At 36.8% G+C, this 26,546-nt stretch overlaps 1 protein-coding gene across 1 annotated transcript; it reads left to right on the top strand.

The window, feature by feature from the left end:
- Positions 1-1,788: 1,788 nt before the first annotated feature.
- LOC121432011 (neutral ceramidase-like) lies at positions 1,789-26,399 on the top strand. Its single transcript, XM_041629823.1, has 19 exons — positions 1,789-1,967; positions 2,546-2,695; positions 3,362-3,538; positions 4,529-4,656; positions 6,340-6,417; positions 6,836-6,956; positions 7,380-7,502; positions 8,911-8,997; positions 9,872-9,976; positions 12,728-12,809; positions 13,217-13,329; positions 14,087-14,181; positions 14,782-14,821; positions 15,580-15,678; positions 21,016-21,111; positions 22,117-22,263; positions 22,932-22,985; positions 24,074-24,162; positions 24,833-26,399. Exons 1-19 carry the CDS (start codon positions 1,797-1,799, stop codon positions 25,011-25,013), a joined length of 2,136 nt encoding a protein of 711 aa, XP_041485757.1. The 5' UTR covers positions 1,789-1,796; the 3' UTR covers positions 25,014-26,399.
- Positions 26,400-26,546: the final 147 nt, after the last annotated feature.

Genomic DNA, 26,546 nt, shown 5'->3' with positions numbered 1-26,546 from the left:
CTCAATAACAAGTTGATAAATATAAATAAATACATTAAAACAAGTATGAGGCTGAACATAATGAATATTTCACAAACGTGCTTAGCACAGGCAACTTGCAAATTAGTGTTGATGATCCACACGCACTATTTGCAGGAAAGTCAGTAATTCAGCTAGTTATTTTTCTCCTATTATAATAATGGACAGCATAGTCTAATTCCACCTCGAGTCTGTAAAGTTATTGTTATAATATAGATCGAGAGCGTCTTTAAAATGTAAAAAACAATCCATAATCAAATTAAATAAACCTTTTTGATATTACATTATAATGATTTATCAATTTGATATAAATAACATTTTTGTTATAACCAATTTGTTAATCTATCCCGGTTGTTCGCTTAAATTTGGTGGCTTGTCTCTTTTCAGATGCTTGCATGTTTAAATTATGGTTTGTAAGTGGGATCCCTGTTCAAAAAATGAAATAAAGGTATGGCATTATCAACTCCCTCACTACTTGTACTGTGTATACATATATATGTCTGTTTTATGAAATTCAGCGAAATTTTAGTGTACCAATGCACTCTCTACTCTTTCGATCGATCTCCGCTCCGCTCTCTATGAAGGTTGACGTTGCATACCAGCTGATTTTACACCCGACTTTGATGACTTTGTCAGTTAAGTTGTGTTTGTTTATTTTTCGGATTGACTTCACCCTTAATTGACTACAATAATCCTTTTTAATTTTTGAACAAATATTCGGCATTACTCCTATATGATTAAAATCGCATGCTCGATCTGTAATGAAACAATAATCTAAAGCTAATACTTTAGATCGGGGTCTATATGGTTCAGATGATAGATAGGTAGATAGATTAAATGCTTTATTAAAAGACCATGGCAGCCAAAGTCCGAATTGCGATCAATTTTACAAACATGCAATTTACATAAAGTTCTCATACAAAGTATCGTAACCACTAGCGTACGTACCTGGGGGGGGGACAGTCTGCCCTCCCCCTGACGAGTCAGAACCCATGCAGGGAATGTATCCCTGCCCCCCCCCTTGACGAACTTGAAGACCCTTTTTTTTTTGCTTGTCAAAATTTTGGGCGGACGAATTTGCCCCCCCTGTGAAAAATCCTAGGTACGCCACTGATCGTAACATTAATACACAAACCTATTATATAAACTAGGTGATCTTAGAAAAAAGTGTTAGTGGAAAAAATAGAATAATGCAGTGGTAGGTGAGCGAAAAGAAAGAAGGAAACTAGACGAATGAAAATGGAAGTCACGAGGTGTTAAGGGTATGAATGGAGAGAATGGAAAAGAGAGGAGAGAAAGGGAGGAGAAAAAAAAGGAGAGAAAACAGACATCATCGACTGGCTCATTTGCATGTCACTGAGTTGTGCATATCAATGTTTTGTGAAAAATAAGCGAAACTTTGAAATGGCATAACTTTTATTTTACATCCGATTTTGATGAAATTTTCAGCATTATGCAAGTTTGATTTTTCTCTATTTATTCAAATCAACGTTTTAATGGGATAGACTATGATGACTGATACAAAAATACCAATGAGGGATGTATTCAAAGCTCCATTCTCTCACATTCACCAAACAGTTTGTGTTTGTAAATTGCTATGTGAGTGCTTTTTGGTCTGGTTTTGGTAGACGATAGGTCCATGGGTAGACAAAAGCACGTGATACCTTTATTTTGTAAACAAAAAGCACGTGACTTGCGATAAAGAGATGGGAGTTTCCCTATGTTGCGCATGCGCTCTGGGCTCGGCTTGATCGCAAGCATGATATATCACATGATTGATGATACAGTATTTGATGACTGAACACCCAAGAACACGCAAAATGTCGTCAATATTTCTCTTTATCCTGGTGATTGCTACCACTTTCGGCGCCTCTCACTCACAAGGAGCAAACTACATACTTGGTGCTGGAATCGCAGATATTACTGGGCCTGCTGCAGATGCAAATTTGGTAACGTTGATCAATTTTAATTTGGAGTTGGAAGTTGGAGTTGTGTTGTGCCGGTGTACCGTGTAGAATCGGGTAAACCAACGGGAAGGCAGAGAGCGCGACTGCGGCGCTGTCCCCGTGTGGCCGTGAACGAGGGTTGCTGCTTGCGTTGGGGCTCGGGTACTTCTTACTGAACAAGCTCTTCTTTCTTTCCTCTGTCTCATTGCCTGGGAGTGTATTGGTAGAAAATTGGCGGGAAAGTTCAGAAAGTCAGCTTTTATCATTTTGTTTTTGTTAATATTGGGTCATTTCGAGTTCCACACCTGGACTGGAGTTAGCTTCTTCTTGACTTGTTAATTAAGATAAGATAAGACTCACTTATATTATAATTGACTTTTTATTTTTGTTTCTTTTATTTCATCTTTTTTGTTTGTTTAATGATGCAATACTTTCTTAATGTTTTGATTGCTTGTGATTGTTTGTGATTTTTTTAATAAAGACATGTAAAAAAAGTTATAATTTAATTTGTTGGACTTTGACTCTTGGAGATGTTTCTGTAAATTCTAATTTGCTTTAGTTTTGGACTTTCCTTTTCCAAGATGGGCTATGCTAACCCATCACAGACAGCAGGTGGAATCTCTATTCGTCAGTTCAGCAGAGCATTTGTGATCGCTGACAGCAAGGGAGAAAAACGCTTTGTGTTTGTCAGCATTGATGCGGGCATGCAAGACCAAGGTGTTACGTTAGAGGTAAGTAAAGTATGCTCAGGAGAGGTGTGTGACTTGTTCAGAGTATGGCTTGACAAAGCTCAGAAACACATCTCTTTGGCAGAATAAGGGCATGTTTAAGTTTTAGATCAGATACTCTATCATTTTGATTCCCAGTACCTTCAGCTAGAATCCAAACATACATTAAAATTCATTCTGAATTCAACTTTTATTATTTGTCAAAATCAAAATGTTTGGAAATTTATTCCATTTGTAAGAAGAGGGGGAAACTTGGAGCACATGTAGCTGGTTTAGCCCACAAACAAAGCTGAATGAAATGTCCTCCTGGTAATAGAGGCATTAAAGTAAAATCAGACATAAAGATTCTGAATTTGAACTCTGAATTCTACTTGACCTCTTACGTTAATTTTACAGTATGTTTAACATACATATTTTGAGTACTTTTTCTTAGGCAATATTTGATCAGAATATTTATTATTTGTTCTACTCAAGTCATCATAAAATCTTTTAACTAAAACTTTACTACATAATTGTTTCATTATTTTACTTATATCTTTCAAAGAAAATTTTTCTTTTACTGTGGAGCACAAGATGTCCAGGTAAATACTGATCTACCCTTGAGTTGCAATATTAGTATTAGACTTTTTGATCAAATTTTTGTGATGTTTTGAATATCATTTTCTGAAGGTAATCTCAAGATTGAAGTCCAAGTATGGAGGCCTTTACAATGAGACCAACGTGGCGATCAGCGGAACCCACAGTCATTCTGGAACGGCAGGGTTCCTGCAGTTTGTTCTCTTTGATGTGACTTCCCTTGGATTCATCAAGGAAACCTTTGAAGTTATGGTTGCTGGTATTGTAAAGGTGAATAATGCTCCTGGCTTTTTGAGGCGGCAGGGAAACATGGTATAAATAGACTACCGGAGCGCAGACATCACAAAAAACTTTTTTATGTAAACGTTTTTGATGCCATATTTGCGGAACATGATGAAAAACATCTCCACCTCCAATTTGGTGTGAAGTGGTCGATTGATGCCCAAGATGTGGCCGTACATGTATAAATATCTATTTGACCCCATTGAAAAAAAAGTATTTATTGGCCTGGTTGATACGAATTGGACCAACTTACATTGACTGATTAATTGGGACCCGCATGCATTTGTTATTTTATTTGGACATATCTTGGGCTATCATAAACCATTTCATGTCTCATTTGGATATAAGGTTTTTCACTATGCTCTACCAAAACATGGTTATGAAAAAAGAAAATTGTTGATGTCACACTTTGATACACTATCTCAGGGAAAAATTACACAGGGGCTTTAGGCGATTCTGTAAAGAACCCTAAAAATGTTCTTAAAAGATCCCCCGAAAATTTCCATTTAGTGCAGTGTTAAAGCTTATCCAAAGTTGCAGATTTTGGCAGTACATGTAGGTGGTGAAAAGTAGCCCCTGGATATTAAAGATATATTTTTTGCCTGCACTACATTTACATGTATCTGTTTGTTTCAGAATGGGATCCCAGAAATATTCCTCAATTTAGGGCCAATATTGCATGAATTGTAGATGAGTGCAATATTGACCCTTTTAAGAGCAAATTTTCGGATATCCATTAAGAAGTGCCGTCAAATACAATTATTATTATTGTCAATGACCATTTTATCAATTTTACCATGGAATCCAACAAGATATCGCTTAGAAAGTTTTGTTTGTAATCAGTTATGAATATAGCAAAGTCAAAGCTCGAGATACCATAAAGATAACTTCAAAATGTAATACAGAATAATTATCCATGCCTGCTTTTATTATTTTTTTATATTTATGCTGATAACATGTTGCTTTATATCTTTTCAGAGTATCGAGAGAGCACATGAAAGCATGGTTCCAGGTAATATCTTTCATAACGAGGGCATACTCCTCGATTCTAATATCAACCGCAGTCCAACAGCCTATGAAAACAACCCTCAAGAAGAACGAGCAAGGTCTGTATCAAAATAATGGTTTTGACAGTAAATATCTAAAGCTGAAATTTATAATTCAGTATGTTTATGTAGTGAAATGTCTGAGAAAATGTATCATACCATATTACCTTCTGGTTCTTAAAGTCGTTTGAATTGAAATTCAATGAAAAATTAATTTTGTTACTTATACATGCTTTATATATATGGTTTAAAGTTAAAGTTTGCAAAGTCCAATGTGAATGTGTGTAAAATGTTTATATAGTAAAAATGTAACAAACGATATTGACATATAATGATATTCTGTGTTTGTAACCTAATAGATTCCATTCATGTTCAGTATGTACATGTACAGTATAACCTATTTTTACTGATGTTTCTGGAATTATTTGTATATAATATGCTCTCGATGTTTCATTACATCTGTAGTGGCTCTGTGACAGATAATTGAGACCAAAACATCTATAAAAACTCCTTTTTTCCCAACAGACTCATTTCCAGTTTCAAAATCAGAATCGTTTGAAACTTGCAATTCATTGGTAATCTTTAAAGCAGGACCTAAGGTCGAAGCAAATACTCAGTTCTTTTTAGTTCCTATTGAAATTAGAAATTGTAATATATCATGAACAATCACTTCGGATTCTAAGATGATATATTCTTGTACTGAAAGTATTAGGTCGTGATATGGTGATTAGAATTATTCAAAAAGTCCTTTTCCTTTGCCAGCTTTGGTTTAACATAGGCATGATCTTATAATTCAGTCAGGAGCAATGCTTCAGTTGCACCCTCTCCCCTTTATGATTTTTTTTTTCAAGTAGTAGAAATAAGGAAGAAAAAGAGAGGGAAATTGAGAAAAAGGAGCAACAAAGGAGAATACAGTAGAGTATATCAAAACAGGAATTCTGGGTGGTGTAACCCTCTGTTATCCCTGCTATTGAATTGAATACCCCCTCCCCCACTCATCAAAATTCCCCGATGCTTCCTCAGAATTGGTTAGAGTAATCATGATAGATTGTTTTCACTTTCACCATTTTACAGTTTGAACTAAAACACGGCTAGTTTGATGAAGTAGAGAAACTGAAACATAAATAATTATGGCTAAGAGATCTATATTTAGAATACCAAACAACTATCCTGTGATGTAGCAGTATCATTGGGTACTGGCATACATGTACAGCTATGAGATGTTTGTATATTTATTAGGTACAGTAAATGAATGTCCATGCCACAATTTGTTTTTCATTTAGAGTTCATTTAAATGTAAATGGAACTTATTGGGGTAAAAGTAGACTCTTTCATCACATTGTAAATTGCGTTAAAGAATGCAGAACAAGCAAAGTCACTAAATAGGCAAACAAAAAGAAAAGTAAGGTTTCATTTTTTTTTGTGTGTGCATTATTTCCTTTTCAAAAGTGAGTAAGATAACATCATATTGGAAGTGGATAGCATTAATTTATTTGTATATTTGTATGTCTACTTTTCAAAGAAATACATGTACGTATTTCACTCAGGAATATCCATATTTTTAACTATTGATACATATGTTGTAAGCAGATACAAAATATGTAGTATCATCATTGGGTGTTGTATCTCACCATCTGTACAGCATGTGCAGAGTACAGATGCATCAATAAAAAAGTTCCTTATCATGAATAGTACATTGTTCTAGTTTTGTATTAGTTTTTTCCTGGTATCTCTTCCTTGCAGATATAAATACAATGTGGACAAGCTGATGACAGTACTCAAACTTGTGGATGTGAATGGGAATGACATAGGGATGATCAAGTTAGTTAAAAGCCATCTATCCTTTTGCCACCAGTTTTTCTTCTATGATACTCTTTTGAAGGTTGTCATTCACATTTAATGTTTATTCACTCTTTACCAAATGTAGATTGCCCTTATATTATTATTATAATCATTATCATCATTGGTATGATGGCTCAGTTGGTAGAGCATCCCTCTCACAACCAGGAGGTCAGGAGTTCAAACCCCGGCCGCTTCAGACCAAAAGACATTAAAACGTTGGAGTTTCTGCTATCCTGTTTGTCATTCAAATGGCTCACAATCAATGGGCAATGCAAATTTTTGGAGTATTTCATTTCATGTCTATTTTGAACAATGAAATACAGATTTTTGGATCATTATCATCATCATTTATTTTAATTTCAATGAAATATTTAACAGGTATTATTTCTTTCTGCAGTTGGTTTGCAGTCCATGGAACCAGTATGAACAACACCAACAAGTTGATCAGTGGTGATAATAAGGGTTATGCTTCACAGCTCATGGAGAAACACTTCAACCCCGGTGCTTTACCAGGCAAGGTAAGCAACAAAACAACACCAACAACACATTGAATACAAATAGTTAGTAAAATAATGGTTTAAAACAATGGATTATATGACTATGGGAATGACCTAAGTCCATCTCGTGGCTCAATTGAATTAAAATGGAAAATTGTTGCGTATACTTGGAAAAAAAAAAAAAATATTTTGTGCTGGTATCTTTCTTCTTTATCCCCTAAGGGTAAGTTAGTAGCAGTGGTTGATTCTAGTAACATTGATGTATCACCAAAACCCTAAAGGAGTTTGCCTAATTATGTGCATCCTCCGTAATGAATCCAAACCTCCTACAACAATCTTCCTCAGGCATCTTCAATGTCTTCTTTATTGGGTAATTTTTTTGATAATAAAACCGTTTATAATTTTGTGATATCTTTCTCTCAATCTTCCTCCTTTACAACCAAGGGCAAATTTGTAGCAGCGTTTGCTTCTAGTAACCTCGGGGATGTATCTCCCAACACCAAAGGAGCTCACTGCATCGACACTGGACTCCCATGTGAGCGGAACAGGAGCACTTGTGGTGGGAAGGTAATGACGTAGTCACACCAGTGAAGCCAACCCCAGGGTCCTGTCTTACAAAGAGTTACTATTGATCCAATCAATCTCAACTATGGACGGCCAGCAAAGTCAACATATGAAATGCATGTTTATCTTTAAAAAAATTATAGATATGAATGTATGTTCCTAAATTTATTGATTTCTTGACAATTTGGTGTGATCTCTTTTGTATACAAAGGACATTTTGCAAATTTCCTGTAGAAGAAATTATGACACTGATGGATTTCTATAGAGTTAGTTTGATTGGATTAATCATATCTCTGTAAGACGGGGCCCCAGGGCCCCATCTTTCAAAGAGTTACAATTGATCAAATAAATCTCAACTGTATGGAAATCCATCCATATCATAATTTTTCTACAGAAAATTTTTACTATCTTCTTGGTATAAAAAGAGAATCTTTAAGAGAATGATGAATGTATGAATCATATGTAGAAAACATTTCAAACAAACTTGCATTTTAGATGTTGACGTTGCTGGCCATCCATATTTGTGATTGACCGGATCAATCACAACTATTTGTAAGACAGGCCCAAACTGACCGATTCTTTTACATTATTACTAGTGACATACCATTTGTTGGTTTGGACTCGGTTCTGTTGGTCTGGCTATAGCATAGAGGGGCAAATCCATGAAGTATTTAAGTCTGATCCCTATACTGTATGCATGGAACATTCCTGAAATGTTTTGTCTGTGTTTTCTTATTCATGAGAAAAGATGTAATGCTCTCTAATAATTTGTAAAGTGTAGAGAAAAATTTAGAACAATAGGGGCAACATGCAGAAAGGTTGATTGTTTTATGGCATTTCCCACAATAAAACATTTTCTTTCCTGCTTAGTTTTTTTTTATAGCTTTGGTGAATAATCAATAATATGAATTTAATTATAAATTATATATTTTGGTCCAATTTTCCATTTGTTCTAACCATCACTTGTTCTAACCATCATATGTTCTAATATTCACTTGCGTTAACAGTCATTAAGTCATGTAGTCCAGTGCGTAGATGGTCTAGTTTCTACCTTGTCTACTAAATTTTTGCACTTTATCAAATGAAAATTAGATTCAAGTTCATCTAGTCATATAGGCTTAAGGAGTGGGTTATAGAGAAAACAGATGGAGCCTTAATGTGAAATAGACAAAATATATATTGGTAAAATGGAAATTGGGCAAACTGTAGATAAAATGGAATTAGACCAAATGACAATTTACTTTATAAACAGAGCCATATTTTAAATTTCCACTCAGAATGAGAAGTGCACATGTATTTGCATTTGGACTGAGAAAATGGAAATTGGACAAAGTGGTTGTCGACGAAATGGAATTTGACAAAGTGGAAATCGATCTTCTTAACAAAGCCTTTTTATTTGTTTTCCATTTAGAATGAGAAGTGTATTGCATTTGGACCGGGCAATGACATGTTTGACAGCACAAGGATCATTGGTGAAAACCAGTTCAAGAAAGCTATGGTAAGAAAGGAACTTCTATTCAGCCCTCTTCTGATCTGAAAACTTTATCATCTAGGGCCGTTGCAGAAAGGGTTGCTTTTAAACGCAAGCAAAAAATATCAATCGTAAGTCCCAAATGCGCGCTGTTGATTGGTTGAAAATCAAGTTGCGCAAGATCTTTAGAGTTGCGATTGATTGCAACTCTTTCTGCAACAGGCCCCTGGTCAAATATCTCTGAAAGAATTAGATACATGTAGTACAGTATAATTGGCTGATCCCCAAATATACAGCGCTATTATAATAATTTATATTGCTTCTTACAATGTCTGGTGTCAGCAAATAGTAATCTAATCCCATTAAATGTGCTTGGATTAGGTATTAAATTATATTTGGCTGATCCCCAAATATGCTTCCTTTTATAGAAATTTGTGTTGTTCTCACAACGTATGGAGTCAGCAAATAGTAATGTACCCCTATGGAATGTGATTGGATTAGATACATAATTACTTGATCCTGAATATGCAGCTATATTACATGAATGTCTGTTGCTTTTCACAAAGATATTGTGTCATGCATGGGCGGAAATCCCAGGGGGGACAGGGGGGGTCGTGTCCCCCCACTCAAAATAGTAGGGGGGACACAATATCAAATGTCCCCCCTACTATTTTGGGTCTTTGTTGATGCTAAGAAATATATCACTGAAAATGGGAATAAAATGTGCGTTTTGGGACGAGATGACCTTTTTTTTTTTTTTTGCTTGTCAAATTTTCCAGACCCTTGTCCCCCCTACCTTTTGGGAGAGATTTCCGCCCCTGGTGTCATGAATTGCAATGTCCCCTCATCGAATCTCAAGATAGACAACATGATTGATGTTATTATTTTTTTTTGCTTGCAGGAGCTTTACAGTGGTGCTAGTAGAATGCTGACTGGTCCTGTTGGCTTTGTGCACCAGTATGTAAACATGACAGATGTTACGGTGCATTACAACTCAAGCTTTAAGGTAAAATTATTAATAAGAAAGATGAATGATTTAAGATTATTTAGCATTATTTTTTCAGACACCCTTGAAAGGGGTCTTGGACTATTTCTTTTATTCATTTATTTCACATTTTCAAATAAGGTTACCGCATCAGAAGTAAAATATTGCTTATCTTGGGAGCCTTGTATAAGAGAACAAAACAAATGTGTCTATACATACATTACAAAAGGAAAAACGTCACAAACAACGTGTCATTTTCTGGTTTAACAGACTAGAAAGTTATCATGTGGATAAATATTACAAATTTTGTTTATGGTAGTTCTTATATGTTTATATTCCATCTTGTTCGTTGAAAAAACAAAGTCCACAAGGAACACACACAAAAATAATATATATATCAGAGAACAGTATGAGAAGCTTCGAGCTATGTGGAGCTACACTTCCACCAATTGCTCTTTGACCTGATTAATATTACTCACAAATTTTGTCTTTAGCCATCTTGATGTATTTACAATCCATCTTGTTTCCTGAAGAAAACAAAAGTCCAGAAGAAATAAAAAAAAAAAACACCAGAGAATGGTATGAGGAGTTTCAAGCTGTGTGGGGCTACATGCGTCTGTCAGTTCCTCTTTGACTTGGCTGATCTGATTGCAGACTGCAATCATGTCCACATGACTCCATTGCAAGTTTCTGCTCAGACTGAAGTTGAATCGGAAGTACAGAGCTGTTTGAAATTTGGTGCTGGAGATTTGGTGCAGCAGACCGCTCGTCTCTTCTTTCGCTTTGTTCCAGTTTCTATCATCATTTTGATATGGATATCTATTTGAGACGGTGTAAGAGTGGCTGGTATAGACTCTCAGAGCCCAGAAAATCTGTGTGCCTCTCCACCCTTCTTTCTGACTTATAAAATGCTTGCGGGGGGGGGGGGGGGAGGTGGAGACAGTGCCCTTTGTGAGGTCTTCAGAAGCATGGCTGTGCAGCTGTTTCTCACCCCGATCCTATTTCCTGCTCCATCATAGGTTTGGATGCAGCACAGTTCTACATGTATATCTAACCCGAAGTTTATCGAAGTAGTGATGATGTGTTCGCTTAGGTTTTCTTTCATGTGTGTGTCTCTCAGTCGACACACTCGAGTAGCTTCTCAATAGGTTTGTTGTAGAAGTAGTAGAATGTTGGTATTTATTCACACATGGAAAAAAACAACAGAATATCCGTCCGAAGATTGAGAAATCTGATGTACATACAGAAAATAGCAAAGTACAATGATTGTCAGAAACAAATTGTTGTGTATCAATTTCACAACTAATCCCAGCTGCCCCCAGTTGAGAACCATTAGAAACCCCCAGTATCCATGATCTAATTAATGATGGAGTACTGCATGTATATTGCATCATGCATTGTAATGGTTCATTCTGGGCTGTTTGAAACATGTAGCATTCTGGGAACAGGTTTTGAGGGGTGCCCCTTTTAGCGCAGTGATCCCTGGATCCATTGGGAAGTCAATCAGCACTTTGAAGTTTCCTCTGTCAAGGGCATCTGAAGTGGCATAAGTATGTTGATGACCTCTGAAGCCCATTCCTCATACATATGAGACTTTATTGGTTTGATTCAAATGATAAATATGGGTATAAACATTGTGAATACAAATTTTGCAAATGTTGACACAATGTACATGTTAGCATAATGACATCAAGTGAAAATCAATTGTAAAAAAATAATAAGTAATAGAGAAAACTTAGGATCTCTTTATCAAGTAAACATTAATGATAAAATAACTTGCTGGCCACATAGCTTAAGAGCTTTGATGGAAGAAATAAAACCTTAGCCTGTTGATTGTGCTTCGACATTCTTTGACAGACAACTTGCTACATTTAGAGGTTGGTAGTCAGAGATGGGTGGTCAAAAAGAAGCCATCCATCCACAACTTTGAGCTTATTTTTCAAGCGATGTTTGTTTTAAGAGGTCTGGGAAGTTTGATGAAAGGACTTGTCGGATGTTTTATCCGACAAGTCCTTTTTTTTACCGGCAGTTACCATAGTAACAATGCTTCTCAGCCAATCAAATCACACTCCTCGCTGGAAGAAAGAAACATGCTTGGGAAATTTCCCTAAACAACCCTACACTATACCTTGGCTATTCATTGTGCAGATCGAATGTGCCCGCTTTGTGTGCGCCTAAAGAATATGGCTTGCCGTTTCAGCTGTACAAAGAAATCAATTGACGTATATATCAATTTGATTTCATTCACTCATTCTTTCAGGTTAAAAAATGATATAATGCACATTGAGTTGACTTAAATTTGAATCCATTTTTCGCTTTCTAATGCAGAACCTTACATATATGCAAGCAATACTAACCAAATATGCATATAAAATCGAAAGAAAACACGATACTTGAATAAAAAAATGTGGAAGGGAGCCACATACTGTATGCCGTGAGCCCTTCAAGGCAAAACTCTAGCAAGTATATAAATTCATCAATATCAAATGTAATATATATACATGTAAATATAAATTCATATGAAGTGAATAAATTAAACAAAGAAGAAAAATATAAGCAACAAAGTAAAAAACAAGATTGACAAAGTTGAGAATGTCATGTGTTATCTTAGATGCTTTTAAAATTTTTCAAATGCCAAATCCATTCATATCTACATGTACATCTCTTAAAAAAAAGAAAGATGCAATGCATACAATACAATAAAGAAAAGATTTACTCAGGTAAGTAGTCTGAGTTAATCTTACTACCTTTCTTTTATTTCATATTTTACAGGGTAAGACCTGCAAGCCTTCTATGGGATTCAGCTTTGCGGCAGGAACAACAGATGGACCAGGGGCTTTTGATTTTACGCAAGGTAAAATGGCAATGAAAATGATAATATTCAACCTTTACTTAGTGCTTTATACAGTATCGAGGGGTCCACAATATAAAAGCCCAGCTTCTCAGTGGACCTTTCCATTTCCAGCGAAACAGTGCTAATTTATTGACCTAGGTTTTTTTTATAGCAATGAATACTAATAATTAGTTTCCAAGTTCTGATTTATAAGTATAATTGTATATTGCTTGCACTGTAAGATATTGATACATGTGTGAATTGTATTTTTTTTGCTGGAAATGAGACAAAATATGAACTGAAAACGGAAGTGTTGCTTGGAAGCTTCACCTGAGTTAATTACTTTTCAATATCCTTATTTAATTTTGCAAACTTCCTGTAATACCTTGTTGATAAACTTTCATTGACCTGTGACCTTTGACCTTTAGGAGACACAGAAGGTAACCTGTTCTGGAACCTGGTAAGGGATGCCATAAAGAAGCCTTCACCTGAGCTAGTGGCCTGTCAGCATCCTAAGCCAATCCTACTTGCAACTGGAGAGGTAATTGTAATTAGGGGGCTGTTTCACAAAGAATTTATGACCATAGTGATTCTGCTTAACTACATGATTATTGTGATATTGCTATTATATAGCCCTTTTTTTCTCATTTTTAGAGCTGTTTTGTAGCTGTTCTGTAGCCATTTAAAAAAAGGCTACAAAGCGGCAAATTTTTCCATTTAGTTTTCTCCATAGGCATTTATATTTGAAACTACTACAAAATGGCAAATTGTGTCTATTGTGCACTGCTTTGCTCACTAACTGTCAGGCTAAAAGGTCTCAATAACCAAATAAAATATGTTTCCCATGGTAATTACAAGATGGAGCTAGCTTTGTGAAAACAAAATGAGTTACTAATCAGTTGTTAAACAGGGATATTTCATCCTCGCATAAGCACAAAATAAATGTCCCTTTGTTACTAATCCGAGTGTAACTTGTCACTTAGCTAATGCTTTACTAAAGAAATAATACTGAAGAACATAAAAAAAGAAAATAAAAGGAAACCTTTGATTGACAGGTTGTATATTAAGCAGGAAATACTAGACTAAAAATGTACATATAGATTATGTAAAAACTACAGCGACTACCTGTATGTATTTAACCGTGGAATACCCGGTAAGATACCTTCCATCAATTTCAAGTCAGTAACAATACATTTATGATTTTAGAATAATTTTTCAGTTATGTACATGTACCTGGCAGGTACACTATGAATGTATTAATTTGTTTAAAAATTCACCACCTGTTTTTTTTCACTCAGATGAACTTCCCCTATGCATGGTCACCTCATATTGTCGACACACAGATTCTTCGCATTGGTGATTTCGCGATCATTGCTGTACCTGGAGAATTCACGTAAGTAAATTGGCAACAAAATATTTGTATTAATTTGTATTAATGTTGACACACAGATTCTTCGCATTGGTGATTTCGCGATCATTGCTGTACCTGGAGAATTCACGTAAGTAAATTGGCAACAAAATATTTGTATTAATTTGTATTAATGTTGACACACAGATTCTTCGCATTTGTGATTTTGCAATCATTTTGTTGTACCTGGAGAATTCATGTAAGTAAATTGGACACAAAAGTATGTACAGTATTACTCATGAGGTAACATGTGAATTTGTACCATTGACAAAGAGTATCACACTGAAGATCACAAACACAGAAAGGCACAAGTGGGGCAGTGAATTATAATTGCTTGGAAAAATGCCCGGCACTTGGCTAAGATAACATGCTTATTTTGCTTTTTTTCTCAGCAATTACACAATTTCTTCCAGAAACATTTTTGCCACAGTTTTTATTCTTATATACAGTCAATTCGGTGGCCATTTTATTGAACTTTGTTTTAACTCGTTTTTAGATTGTTCCCACAGTTGGAATTTATCTTTATCCGTCATGACAAACACTCATTGATAGCAACTTTACTTTTCTTACTCCTTTTTTTTTCAGAACTATGTCAGGAAGGAGAGTAAGAGATGCTGTCACAAAGGTATGATGATAACATTTGGCCTGTGACACAAAGCCTAGTAATTGATCTCACAATTGATTTGCAGAGATGCCAAGTTCAAAGACCAGCTATGCGTGAGATTTTCCGTGAATCTGAGTGAGATCACAGACATTGTGTACAATGTATATGGGGATAGGCTGTGATAGTTGCGTGAGACAGAGATTTGAGGGGATGAACAAGAGTCCAAAATGCTTGAGTCTCACGCATAATGGGTGAGACTTGGTAGCTCTGGATTTGTGCATATAATAGCATGTAGTGAGCATTGTAATCAAGCATTAAATTCAGCCTTACGATTAATCACCAAGCTCCGTGTTATGGGGCCATGTTTGATTGGAAATCACCACAAGTGTGCATTTATGATTTGTTCATATCACATAGCAATGTATAGTGATAATAATATTTCCCGAGCACCTTTCGTAAGAAAAGATATAAAATGTTATGTAATAGTATTACATGAGCATTTCCTGCTCAGACTCTCATGATTCAAATGAATACTCTATCCTGTTGCAACTCTCAATTTGGATGAATTATTACATCAGCAACTTCTGAAGGTTTCAATTGCAAAGAAGAATAGTGTAGTAGGTTTCACGATACACCATGTATCTTTCTTGGGCAAGTGTTGGTCCTGAGAAGGACCACCCAAACTCAACGTTTCGACAACGTTCTTGTCGAGTTCAGGACATACAACCATGCAAGTTTACATCAGATTGATAATATAAATTTGTTTGTATTTTTCACAGGAAATGAAAGCCCTTGGAGCCTCGGCCAACACCACCTCTGTGATAGCCGGACTGACCAATACGTACAGTGATTACATTGTGACGTTTGAGGAATATCAGGTAAGAATACAATTCAAGACCATTTTGGGAGCAAAAACAAATAAACTATATAGTATTTTAAAGTTGTGAAGAACCATAATACAACAAAGCAAACTTCATGGATTTTTCTGCTTACCAGCTAGCTGTATTGCTTTACAAACACTCAGTTTTACAATTATCAATAATGGTCTACATTGTGCTTCGCAATGACCTGAATTATACATGTATGACGTCATTCAGTGTGGTCAGAGTTGAGATTTGGATTGATTTATTGTTTTCCAAAGTATGAATTTGACACTATACATTACTATACTATTTCATTTCATTAACTTCGGTGACGAGAATTCAGATAGTATCTGATTCGAGTCACGTGAGATCCCGTTCGCGCGCAAAACCGTCATTTTACGTTCGTTCGCTGAAATCGTTCGTACACGTGTGGATTTATTTCTTGGATTATATTCCCCGAATTTGTTGGATATCATGGCTGATTTGCCTGACAAGAAGATGAATTCTTCGTCTAGTGAGCTGTGCGAGCCTCAGGCAAGCCCAGCAAAACCTGCTAAGAAAAAACAAGTGAAAAAGAGCTCAGAACTTAGCAAGCAGAAATCTACCCCGACCGCAAAGAAGTCGGCGGCAAATTCATCTAGCGGACAGCCACAGGCTGATCCCCCCGCGGCCAACGGGCGGGCCAAGCCCGACCCGCCCGCTAAACGTCCGACAGCCGGTACGGCGAAATCACCGGAGTTGGCTCAACCCGGTTTGGATTCAAGACTTAGCAGACTTGAATCAATGTTCGAGAGGGTCATGGAGTCTATGGAACGACCACAGAGGCGAACCCACTCTCGATCTCGATCTGACGAAGACCAAGAGGACAATATCAGCATTTTCAGTGAATCTGAAGCTGACCAGCGAGAATGTGTTGAACCACGTCGCAACTTCAGACCGCGTGGCCAATCGGCTCCGGTCATTGATTTGGCTGACAATAGCAGCGTTGCTAACTTTTTATCAAGCAATGATGACGCTGACAGCGTTTTCTCTATGGACATGGCTGATCACGTAGACAGTCAGGGTAGAACCAAGGATAAGTCAGAGTTCAAAATACCAATGTTGGCCCAAAAGTTTGCCGCCCCTTCAGACATTGGACAGCCCCTCGATGAGGATTTGGCGGACACGATCACATTCATGATGGGCCAAAAACTTGACAAAAAACAGTTGGATGATGCATCAGCCCGTTACCTTTGTCCTGGAAATTGTTCTACCTTGGTTGCCCCTAAGGTTAACCCCACCATCTGGGATAACATGAAGACAAGCACTCGTCGGCGGGATTTGAGACTACAAATGGTCCAATCCTCACTTGTGAAAGGGATAACTGCCTTTGCGCAATCTCTTCCCTCTGGATCAATTCCCTCAGAACAACAAGATGCTTTAGCTTTTCTGTGTGATGCTAACTTTGCCCTCAATTGTCTGAGAAAGGACTGCATCAAGCCCGATATGAACCCTGCCTTTCACCATCTTTGTAAACCTCAACACAAAGTAACAAAGTTACTCTTCGGTGAAGATTTGGGTCGCCAAGTCAAAGAGATAACCGAAGAAAGAAAGACAATGTCTGGAATCATGAGACAAAAGCTTGGGAAAGACCAACGCTACAATCCCTACAACAAAAAGCAAGAATCCATGTCACATGGCGGTTTTCCTTCGAGCTCGACTCATCAATCGAGACGAGATGACCACTCCTACAAGCCAAATAGGAAATTAGCCTCCTCTACTGGTCAGCCTTTTTTAGGGAAAACAGGGCCTCCCCATCAGAAGGGGAAATACAAAGACCCCCCTCCACACACCTACACCCCCTCAGCTGCGGCAGGGAGGGACACAAGCAGACACCAGCACCAGTACTGGCCGAGCCAGAGGAAGTAACCAACTCACCACCTCTTTCAGACAAGGTAGGTGAATACAAAGTTGAATTAGTTGGAGGTCGACTGAGGGCATTTCTACCCATGTGGGAGAAAATTACAAATGATCCTTTTATCTTACAAGCCGTTCAAGGATATATGATAGAATTTGACATCAATAAATTTCCCCCAAGAAGTAGTAAATCTTCTTTCCCTTACAAACGAAATTCTGAAGAATTTTCCAAGATTAATTGTGAGATTAAATCTCTTGAACAGAAACGAGTCATTGAGAAATGTGTTCATGAACCTGGGGAATTCATTTCAAGAATTTTCACAAGGCCCAAAAAGAATGGTAGTGTACGGCTTATTTTGGATCTATCAGATTTGAATGAAAGTGTCAAGTACCAACATTTTAAGATGGATAGCATTCACACCGCAATGACACTTCTCTCACATGGAGTTTATATGTCGTCAGTCGATCTCCAAGATGCCTATTATTCGATTCCTATTCACCCATCTTCCCGGAAATTCTTACGTGTCATTTGGAATGGGGAATTATGGCAATTTAAGGCACTCCCCAATGGCCTCTCCTCTGCCCCACGCCTATTTACCAAGGTCCTCAAACCAGCATTATCATATTTGAGATTGCAAGGCCATTCAGTTCTAGCTTATCTTGATGATATGTTAATAGCGGGGAAAGACTCTGTGGCTGCACGCTCAGCCACCCAGGAAACAATTACATTGCTGTCTAATCTCGGGTTCATAATCCACCCAGACAAGTCCGTCTTAGATCCATCTTTCGAGCTTGATTTTTTGGGTTTCCATCTTAACTCATATAATATGCTCATTACACTTCCCAAGCAAAAATGTGATGATATAAAAGAAGCATGCATGGCTTTGCTTAATGAACAGATGCCAAGTATCCGCATGGTTGCAAAGGTGGTAGGGAAATTAGTGGCTGCCTTGCCAGCAGCCCAATATGGGCCCCTGCACTACAGATACATGGAGATTGACAAGATTAGGGCGCTTAAAAGAAATGCAGGTCATTTTGACCGGCGCATGACGCTATCTGACAGAGCTAAGGCTGAACTACATTGGTGGGTGTCCCATGTGCATTCAGTATCAAATCATATATACAGATCGAAAGCGACAATTGAAATCCGTTCAGATGCTAGTGGCCAAGGATGGGGGGCCACTGACCTGACAAGAAATGCAGGGGGCAGATGGAATGCAGAAGAGCTCAATAGGGCCGCAACAAATGAAATTAACTATCTGGAGATGTTGGCGGCAAGCCTAGGTCTTAAAAGTCTGTGTTCAGAAGTAAGGGATACACACATTTTGTTACGACTTGATAATACCACTGCAGTAGCATACTTAAACAATATGGGTGGGGTTAAATCCAAAGCATGTAATGAAATGGCTTTACAAATTTGGGAATGGTGCATGATGAGAGGTATCTGGATAACCGCTTCGCACCTTGCTGGCTGTAGGAACACGGAAGCGGATTTGTTATCTCGCAGGTTCAATGACAATATAGAGTGGATGTTGAACAAGTCAGTGTTTGCGCAAATCATTGAGAAATATGGCCGACTTGACATAGACCTCTTTGCCTCGAGACTTAATGCCCAGTTGCCCACCTATATTTCCTGGATGCCTGACCCAGGGGCATGGACTGTAGATGCATTCACTGTAGATTGGAGTGGATTCAAATTTTATGCCTTCCCCCCTTTCTGCCTAATTGCAAAATGCATTCAAAAGATCAGGGAGGACAATGCAACAGGGATTCTCATTGTACCAAACTGGCCAACTCAGCCTTGGTTCCCCTTACTTTATGACATATTACGGGATGATCCTTGGGAACTGTCAAGTGGTACACCTTTACTAACCCAACCCGTCACTGGCAGACCCCACCCTCTTAAACATCTTTCTCTTTTGTGTTGCAGAGTTGGAGCAACTATTTCATAACTCAAGGAATTTCAAAAGACACTGCCAACATTATGTCGGCTGGATGGAGAGCATCAACGAAACAGCAATATCTGGTGTACATCAGAAAGTGGAGAAACTTTTGTGTAGAATATCATTTACGATGGACCCATGCAAAGGTGGGAGACCTTTTCAAGTTTTTTAATGTTTTGTATAAGAAGGGAGCTAGCTACAGTTCTCTTAACACAGCCAGGAGTGCTTTAGCATCAATCGTGATTTTAGAGGATACGAGATACACCATAACAACGCACCCATGGATAATTAGATACTTTAGAGGTGTCTTCAACCTCCGTACTCCTACCCCCCGCTATACATTTATTTGGGATGTAGGAAAGGTTCTGGATTATCTTCGCAGTTTAACCCCGGCACACAGATTGACGTTACGCCAATTGACACTCAAATTGTGCACCTTACTTGCGTTGGCCACGGCACAAAGGATACAAACCTTAGCTCTCCTGACCATTGATAACATTAGGGTTACATCTGAATGTGTTGAAATAGCTGTAACAGATTTACTCAAACAGAGTCGGCCAGGGGATATTGGTGCTAAATTGACACTTCAAGCCTTGCCTGGTGACAAGAAACTCTGCGTTGTGCACTACCTTCGGGAGTATATCTGCAGAACCAAACCCTTGAGAAATTTAGAGAAAGGACTCTTTGTTTGCTACAAAAAGCCACACAAAAAAGCATCAAAGCAAACTTTGGCAAGATGGATAAAATCGGTGCTTAAAATGTCAGGAATAGACACTGAGCAGTTCAAAGCTCATTCCACTAGATCAGCAGCTACATCCATGGCTCAGAGGAACAATTTCCCTTTAATAGACATTCTCAAACAAGCCGGTTGGAAAAAAGAAACGACATTTGTCAAATTCTATCTCAAGCCAACCAGAAATAACCTTTCCTTTGGCAATAACATCCTTCATGCAGGATCCCAAGCCCAATGATTTGTGCTCGGGTATGTATTTTTTCTCTTATATTACATGACTACTGTGAAAGCTTTGAAATCTCACGTGACTCGAATCAGATACTATCTGAATTCTCGTCACCGAAGTAAATGAAATAAAATAGAAAATTAAATGAAAAAATGAAATTTTTGAAATTTGATTAATATTTTATGAGTTAAGGGAGGTTAGAGAATTCAGCACCCACCACTCCCTCCCTGACTCATCAGGAACTCAGTTTTAGAACCTACTGTACATGTATGTTTATTTCGTTGAGTACCCTTATTTGGGTTTTCACAGTAGTCATGAGCTTTGAAATATGACGGTTTTGCGCGCGAACGGGATCTCACGTGACTCGAATCAGATACTATCTGAATTCTCTAACCTCCCTTAACTCATAAAATATTAATCAAATTTCAAAAATTTCATTTTTTCATTTAATTTTCTATTTAATACACATTGAAAAATATTCAGAGTATTTCCTGCTTATATTGATCATCATCATCATTACAGCCATCTCTTTCTCTTGCTATACTAATATCCAGGTTCAGAGATATGAGGGGGCTTCTACGATATATGGGCAACACACACTACAAGCTTATATCAACCAGTTTAGAAATCTGACCACTTATGTCATGCAGGTCAGTAAATATCTGCATTTTCTTAGCTTGTTTTATATAATTATGTTTATTGTTTTACTTATATACTGAATACTCGATTGATGTATCTATTCTTTCTTTCCTTCTTTAATATATTTCATACTCTTCTGTTTATTAATTCGTATGTATATTCTTTGTATTGTATATTTATTCAGTTCTTTATGTATTTATTTATGAATTTTTATAAATTTGTTGATATCTTTATAATTCTATGTTTTTCTTTCAACATATTTATTGCAGTTTCTTTCTCTAATTTTTCTTTCTTTATTCATTCATTCAGTATTCAATTGTACACTTTAAACATTATTTATGTCCATGTATTAATCCAGTCATCCATAGCAATCGTTTATTCTTTCATTACCTTTTAATCTATTGATTGCTAGATGGTTATGATCAAAGTGTTGATGATGCTTTTGATGATGATGTTGTTGATGATGATGATGGTGATGATGGATATGATGTTGATGATGATGATGAGGATAATGGTGGTGATAGTGATGATGGTGATGATTATGATGATAAGGATGATGGTGATGGATATGATGAAGAGGATGATGATGGATATGATGTTGATGTTGATGTTGATGATGGATATGATTATGATGATGATAGTGATAATGATGATGGATATGATTATGATGATGATAGTGATAATGACGATGGTGTTGATTATGATGATGGATATGATGATGATGATGGATATGATGATGATGATGATGATGGTGATGATGATGGTGATGATGATGATGATGGTTAGGATGATGGTGATGATGATTATGATGATGTTGACGATGAAGATGATGATGTTGATGATTACAAGGATGAATGATGATGATGAGGCTGATGAAAGTATCAATGAAAATGCGGTTGCCAATGATGATCACAATGATCATGATAAAAGGACAAGGGAGATGACAGTTATAACGAGGATGTTAATGATAATATAATGATGTAAAACACTGACAATCATTAACTCTATTTTTACAGGGTAAGCCCATACCTCAAGGTCCTATTCCTAAGAGTTTGCTAGAAGAACAGGTGTCCTTTTTCCCTCCTGTCCTGTTCGATGAAGCTCCCATTGGAAAGAAATTTGGAGAAACCCTAAGAGATGTCGGAAGCACACCTTTTAAGAGGGTGAGTTATGGTATAGCAGGGTAGTAGTATACACAAGGGTTTAGAATAATTTTCCTTGAAAATGTAAAAAAAACAGAAAAGAGTCCATGTGCATTGCTATAGTTGAAACTAATTCCCTGGGACCAGTTTTTGTTATGACTTACAGTTGTTGTTCCTTAGCTGTTTGATTAAAAAAAAATAATACAGATATATACACTGATTTCCATCGTAATTTTATGTTCAGTTTTGAGTGCACTTTTTTAATTGTTACCTCACATGATCTACATTTAGTTGTATAGATTTTGTTTGAATTTACATTAAGCAGTGGAAGATTGCTTATTATGCCTTAACACATCTTTTCCATTGACCCCAACATGTATGTACAGTATGCAGGCAGAGCCTTCAACATGTTAAGCTCTTTTTACCTGTAAGACCTTAATGTCACCTCTCTGGCAGAAAGACTGTAGGATGCATGTGCAGGCAGTTCAAGTATTGCGTGGCTGGCAAAAGGGCATTAGCTGAAGCTCGCTAGGCAATTTACACGGTACATGTGAGAGTTAACACCTTTTTGCCTTGACAAGAATGGGAATTGACATAGTGAATGCATACTTCCTAAGGCCCTTCTTCCGCTGAGATGTTATGTTCCTATGCTGACATTGTTTTGTATTCTTTATTCTCTATCATTTAAGGGTTCTGTTGTCCAAGCCGTCTTTCAAGCGGGTAACCCACGGAATAATCTGAGAGTAAGTTAGCTTCTTGGTTGGATAGTAACATGAAAATGTGGAAAATATTGGCAACATTATATTAAGAATTGTTTCCCACTCAAATCCAAGAGAATATGGGTGATAAAAGATATCATATCCTACGTGAATTAAATCCTGTATAGTGATTGGTTCAACTAGCTTCATATGACCAAATATACTGTTTGTATGATGTGAATGATATTGAAAAAAACAAATGCCCATGAAGAGAATATGCTATGTCTTGACGTCAATGTTGGCATAGAGCACTATTCCATCATTGAAGTCACATATCATGCAATATTTCAGACACACTGAACAACCTGGGTCCTGTCTTACAAAGAGTTACTATCGATCTAATTAATCTCAACTGTATGGAAATCCATCCATGCCAAAAAAATTCTGCAGGTAATTTGCACAATCTGTGTAGAAAACAAAGAGAATCACATTGAATCTTCAAGAGAATGATGAAAGTATGACTATAAATCATATCTAGAAAACAATTTGATCAAATTTGCATTTGAGATGTCGACGTTGCTGGCCGTCCATATTTGAGGTTGATCAGATCAATCACAACTCTTTGTAAGACGGTCCTGGGCCCTGTTGTACAAAGAGTTATGGAAATCCATCAGTGTCATAATTTTTTTAAAGAAAAATTTGCACAATGTCGTTTTTATGCAAAGAGAAGCGCAGTGAAGTTTCAAGAAATCAATGAATGCATGAATATACATCTCAGCTAGAAAATATTTTGAACAATCATGCATAATAGATGTTGATGTTGCTGGCCGTCCATAGTTACGATTGATCGGATCAATCGTAACTCTTTGTACAACAGGGCCCAGGTGTCTCTATTCCATGCAATACTTTATATCACTCATAAAGCAAGCATCTGCAGAATCATTTTGTGATGTACACTAAGTGGCCATGCAATGGGTTATTTTGGACAGTATCTGTCCGAAGGTACTGATGTTGCACGTTCATATCCCATTGGGTTGTGTACTGAAAGCTGGTGTGTGTTTTACTCTATTCTTTATAACACGTAATCTTCTGCATAATGTGTATATAATTTCTTTCTTTCTTTATGTCCGTAGACTGGTAATACATTCATGACTGTGGAATACCTTGAACCTACCAAGCAGTCATGGAGTGTTGTGCACACTGATGCTGACTTCTGCACCAGGTATGTACTGAAATTGGTCTTACAGGGTTTGAAATGGGTCAGGGATTACTTCGAATATCAGGGAGTTTGAAAATACTTTTAAGCAGAAGCAAAAGTTTTCCACCAAGTGTAAAATTCTCTTCCTGAATGTCATTGTGTAATATACAATGTAATTCGTGACATTTTTCTTAAAACATAAATATCCAATTTAAATTATTTTTTTTTCCAAATAATGACTTGAAAAACATGCAGAAATGAAAATGCTTCCACATTATATACTGTTAAATTCTTGAAGGTCTCTGCAATTTGTTTTAATTTATATAGATTATCTTATTACTTGACAGTAAATTGGGTTGTGTGGTGTAGTGATTAGAGCATTGGACTTTTGAAATCATCTCCGTTTGACTATTGTCTTCACTCTGATAAAAAGAAAAAGGCCTGTGAGTAATTTCTGTCACCTGTAAAGTCAGCCATCATAAACGTAAAACGATTCCTGTCTAATTGGATAAACCAGCATGGTGTTATGCAGCAGAGAGCTGTCCTACTGAGTTTTCTACAGGAGTTCCCATAACAGAAAATCTCCAAAAATACAACTGCTTCCTACTATATTCACTTATTATTTCTCTGACTATTCCTGCAGTTGTTTTTATCTTTGAAATTTCATTTCCATTTTCTTTTCTCTGCTAACCAGGTTCATTTGGACACGTACCAGCACAGTGCTTGGTCACAGTGAAGTCACCTCCTACTGGGACATTCCAATTGACGCTACTCCGGGTACCTATCGCCTCAGGGTGTTTGGAGAATCCAAAGACCTTGCCCAGAAGATCAGCAGCTATGAAGGAATGTCTTCACAGTTCAGCGTTACTCAGTAGCTTGACTTGATCGGACTGAGGGTATATTACACAAATAATGCACATTTATGAGTGTGTTGTGGCGATGCAGCACATTTGTATTTTATTGCCAATAAACGGATTGCTTGTATTGTCAATAACATCACAAATTTAAAAGTATGTGCATTATTTGTTTTATAACACAGGTCGGCACTATAAATTTGTAGTGGAAAGGTTGTTCAAGTCCTTCTAAATTTTTGAGGGATTGCACAGATAAAGAGGTCACACCAGTATCAGCTTTCTATTATGACACATTACAGGCGTATCTAGTACACGTATCTACGTAAGCGCCAACACCAATAGCCTTTCCTTCGAAAGAACCCGTAGTTTTAGATGGCATCGCAAGTTCTGTACGTGCTATGAGTAAAATGATGCACCTGAAATGCACAGGGCTGTACAGAAAATGCACGGCTGGCAGGTTGAATCAAGTTGAATTACAGCATGGACAGGTGACTTGTTTACGCACTCACTATTGGCTGCTTCCTGGAACCTGTTTTATAAATTCACTTAGTCAACAAGCTGTCGGTCTACTTTTCAGGATAGTCTAATACACCACATGAGCTAAACCCATTTGGTCTTCTATGAATTTAGACTAGTTGATATATGACCAACACTACACTTGGTCTAATACCAACTTAGTGTAATTCTCATTTAGTCTAATACATATATTTTATTTGTTTGAAAATCATATGCTACCTCTTCATACCATCAGCATTATACCTACATGTTATTGTAAGTTATGATTTTTTGTTTGTCTTTATCTTGTAAAAAAGGATGGATGGACCACTTCTTATCTAGACCAAAATCACTTACTTATCAAAGATAATGACTTTCACCAAGTTATAAACATGTTGATATATTTTCAAATCTGTTATGTGGTTCTAATTATTTAAATAAATGTATGTGTCAGTTGATCATCTCTTTATTTGTGTTGAACATTCTGCCCTTTCACCTTTTTACCAACTCTTTATCTCATATCCTTTTTTGATTTTTTTTCTTCTGAATTTCTTTCCATTCATAGATCATCTTGATTCCTTTTTTTTATCTGATGTAATGGTAACATTTGTTTCATATTTGATGTAGTTTGAGTAAAATCTATTCAATACTTATTCATAATGTGCAATTGATTTGAAGACTGTAAGTAATACAGTTTTATTTTATTTGGTGTGTTTTTATATGCATTTGTTGTAATAATTTCTACAATTCTTGTAAAAGAAAAAAAAAATGGTTATTGTCCTTTCAAAGTGAAATGAAATATGTTTGAATATTTTGTACTAGAATTATTTTTTGTATTTTCTTACATGTACATTTGGCGCAATTGATGAAATGAAATTAATATTTGTAATAAACCATGATATTAATAATTGATTTATGGTCTTTTGTCATTACTTCTTGTGAATTGCAACGTTGATGGTTTGCCATAGACTTTCCATTGTATCGTTGATCATAAGTTTTGTTGAATGTACTGTTACAGCATCTGTATTGTTTGTTTCACGTTGATTGGTTTCATGTAAG

The sequence above is a fragment of the Lytechinus variegatus genome, chromosome 18, assembly GCF_018143015.1.
Source record: "Lytechinus variegatus isolate NC3 chromosome 18, Lvar_3.0, whole genome shotgun sequence".
NCBI classification, from domain to species: Eukaryota; Metazoa; Echinodermata; class Echinoidea; order Temnopleuroida; family Toxopneustidae; genus Lytechinus; species Lytechinus variegatus.
This window is presented reverse-complemented; position numbering and strand designations above follow the sequence as displayed.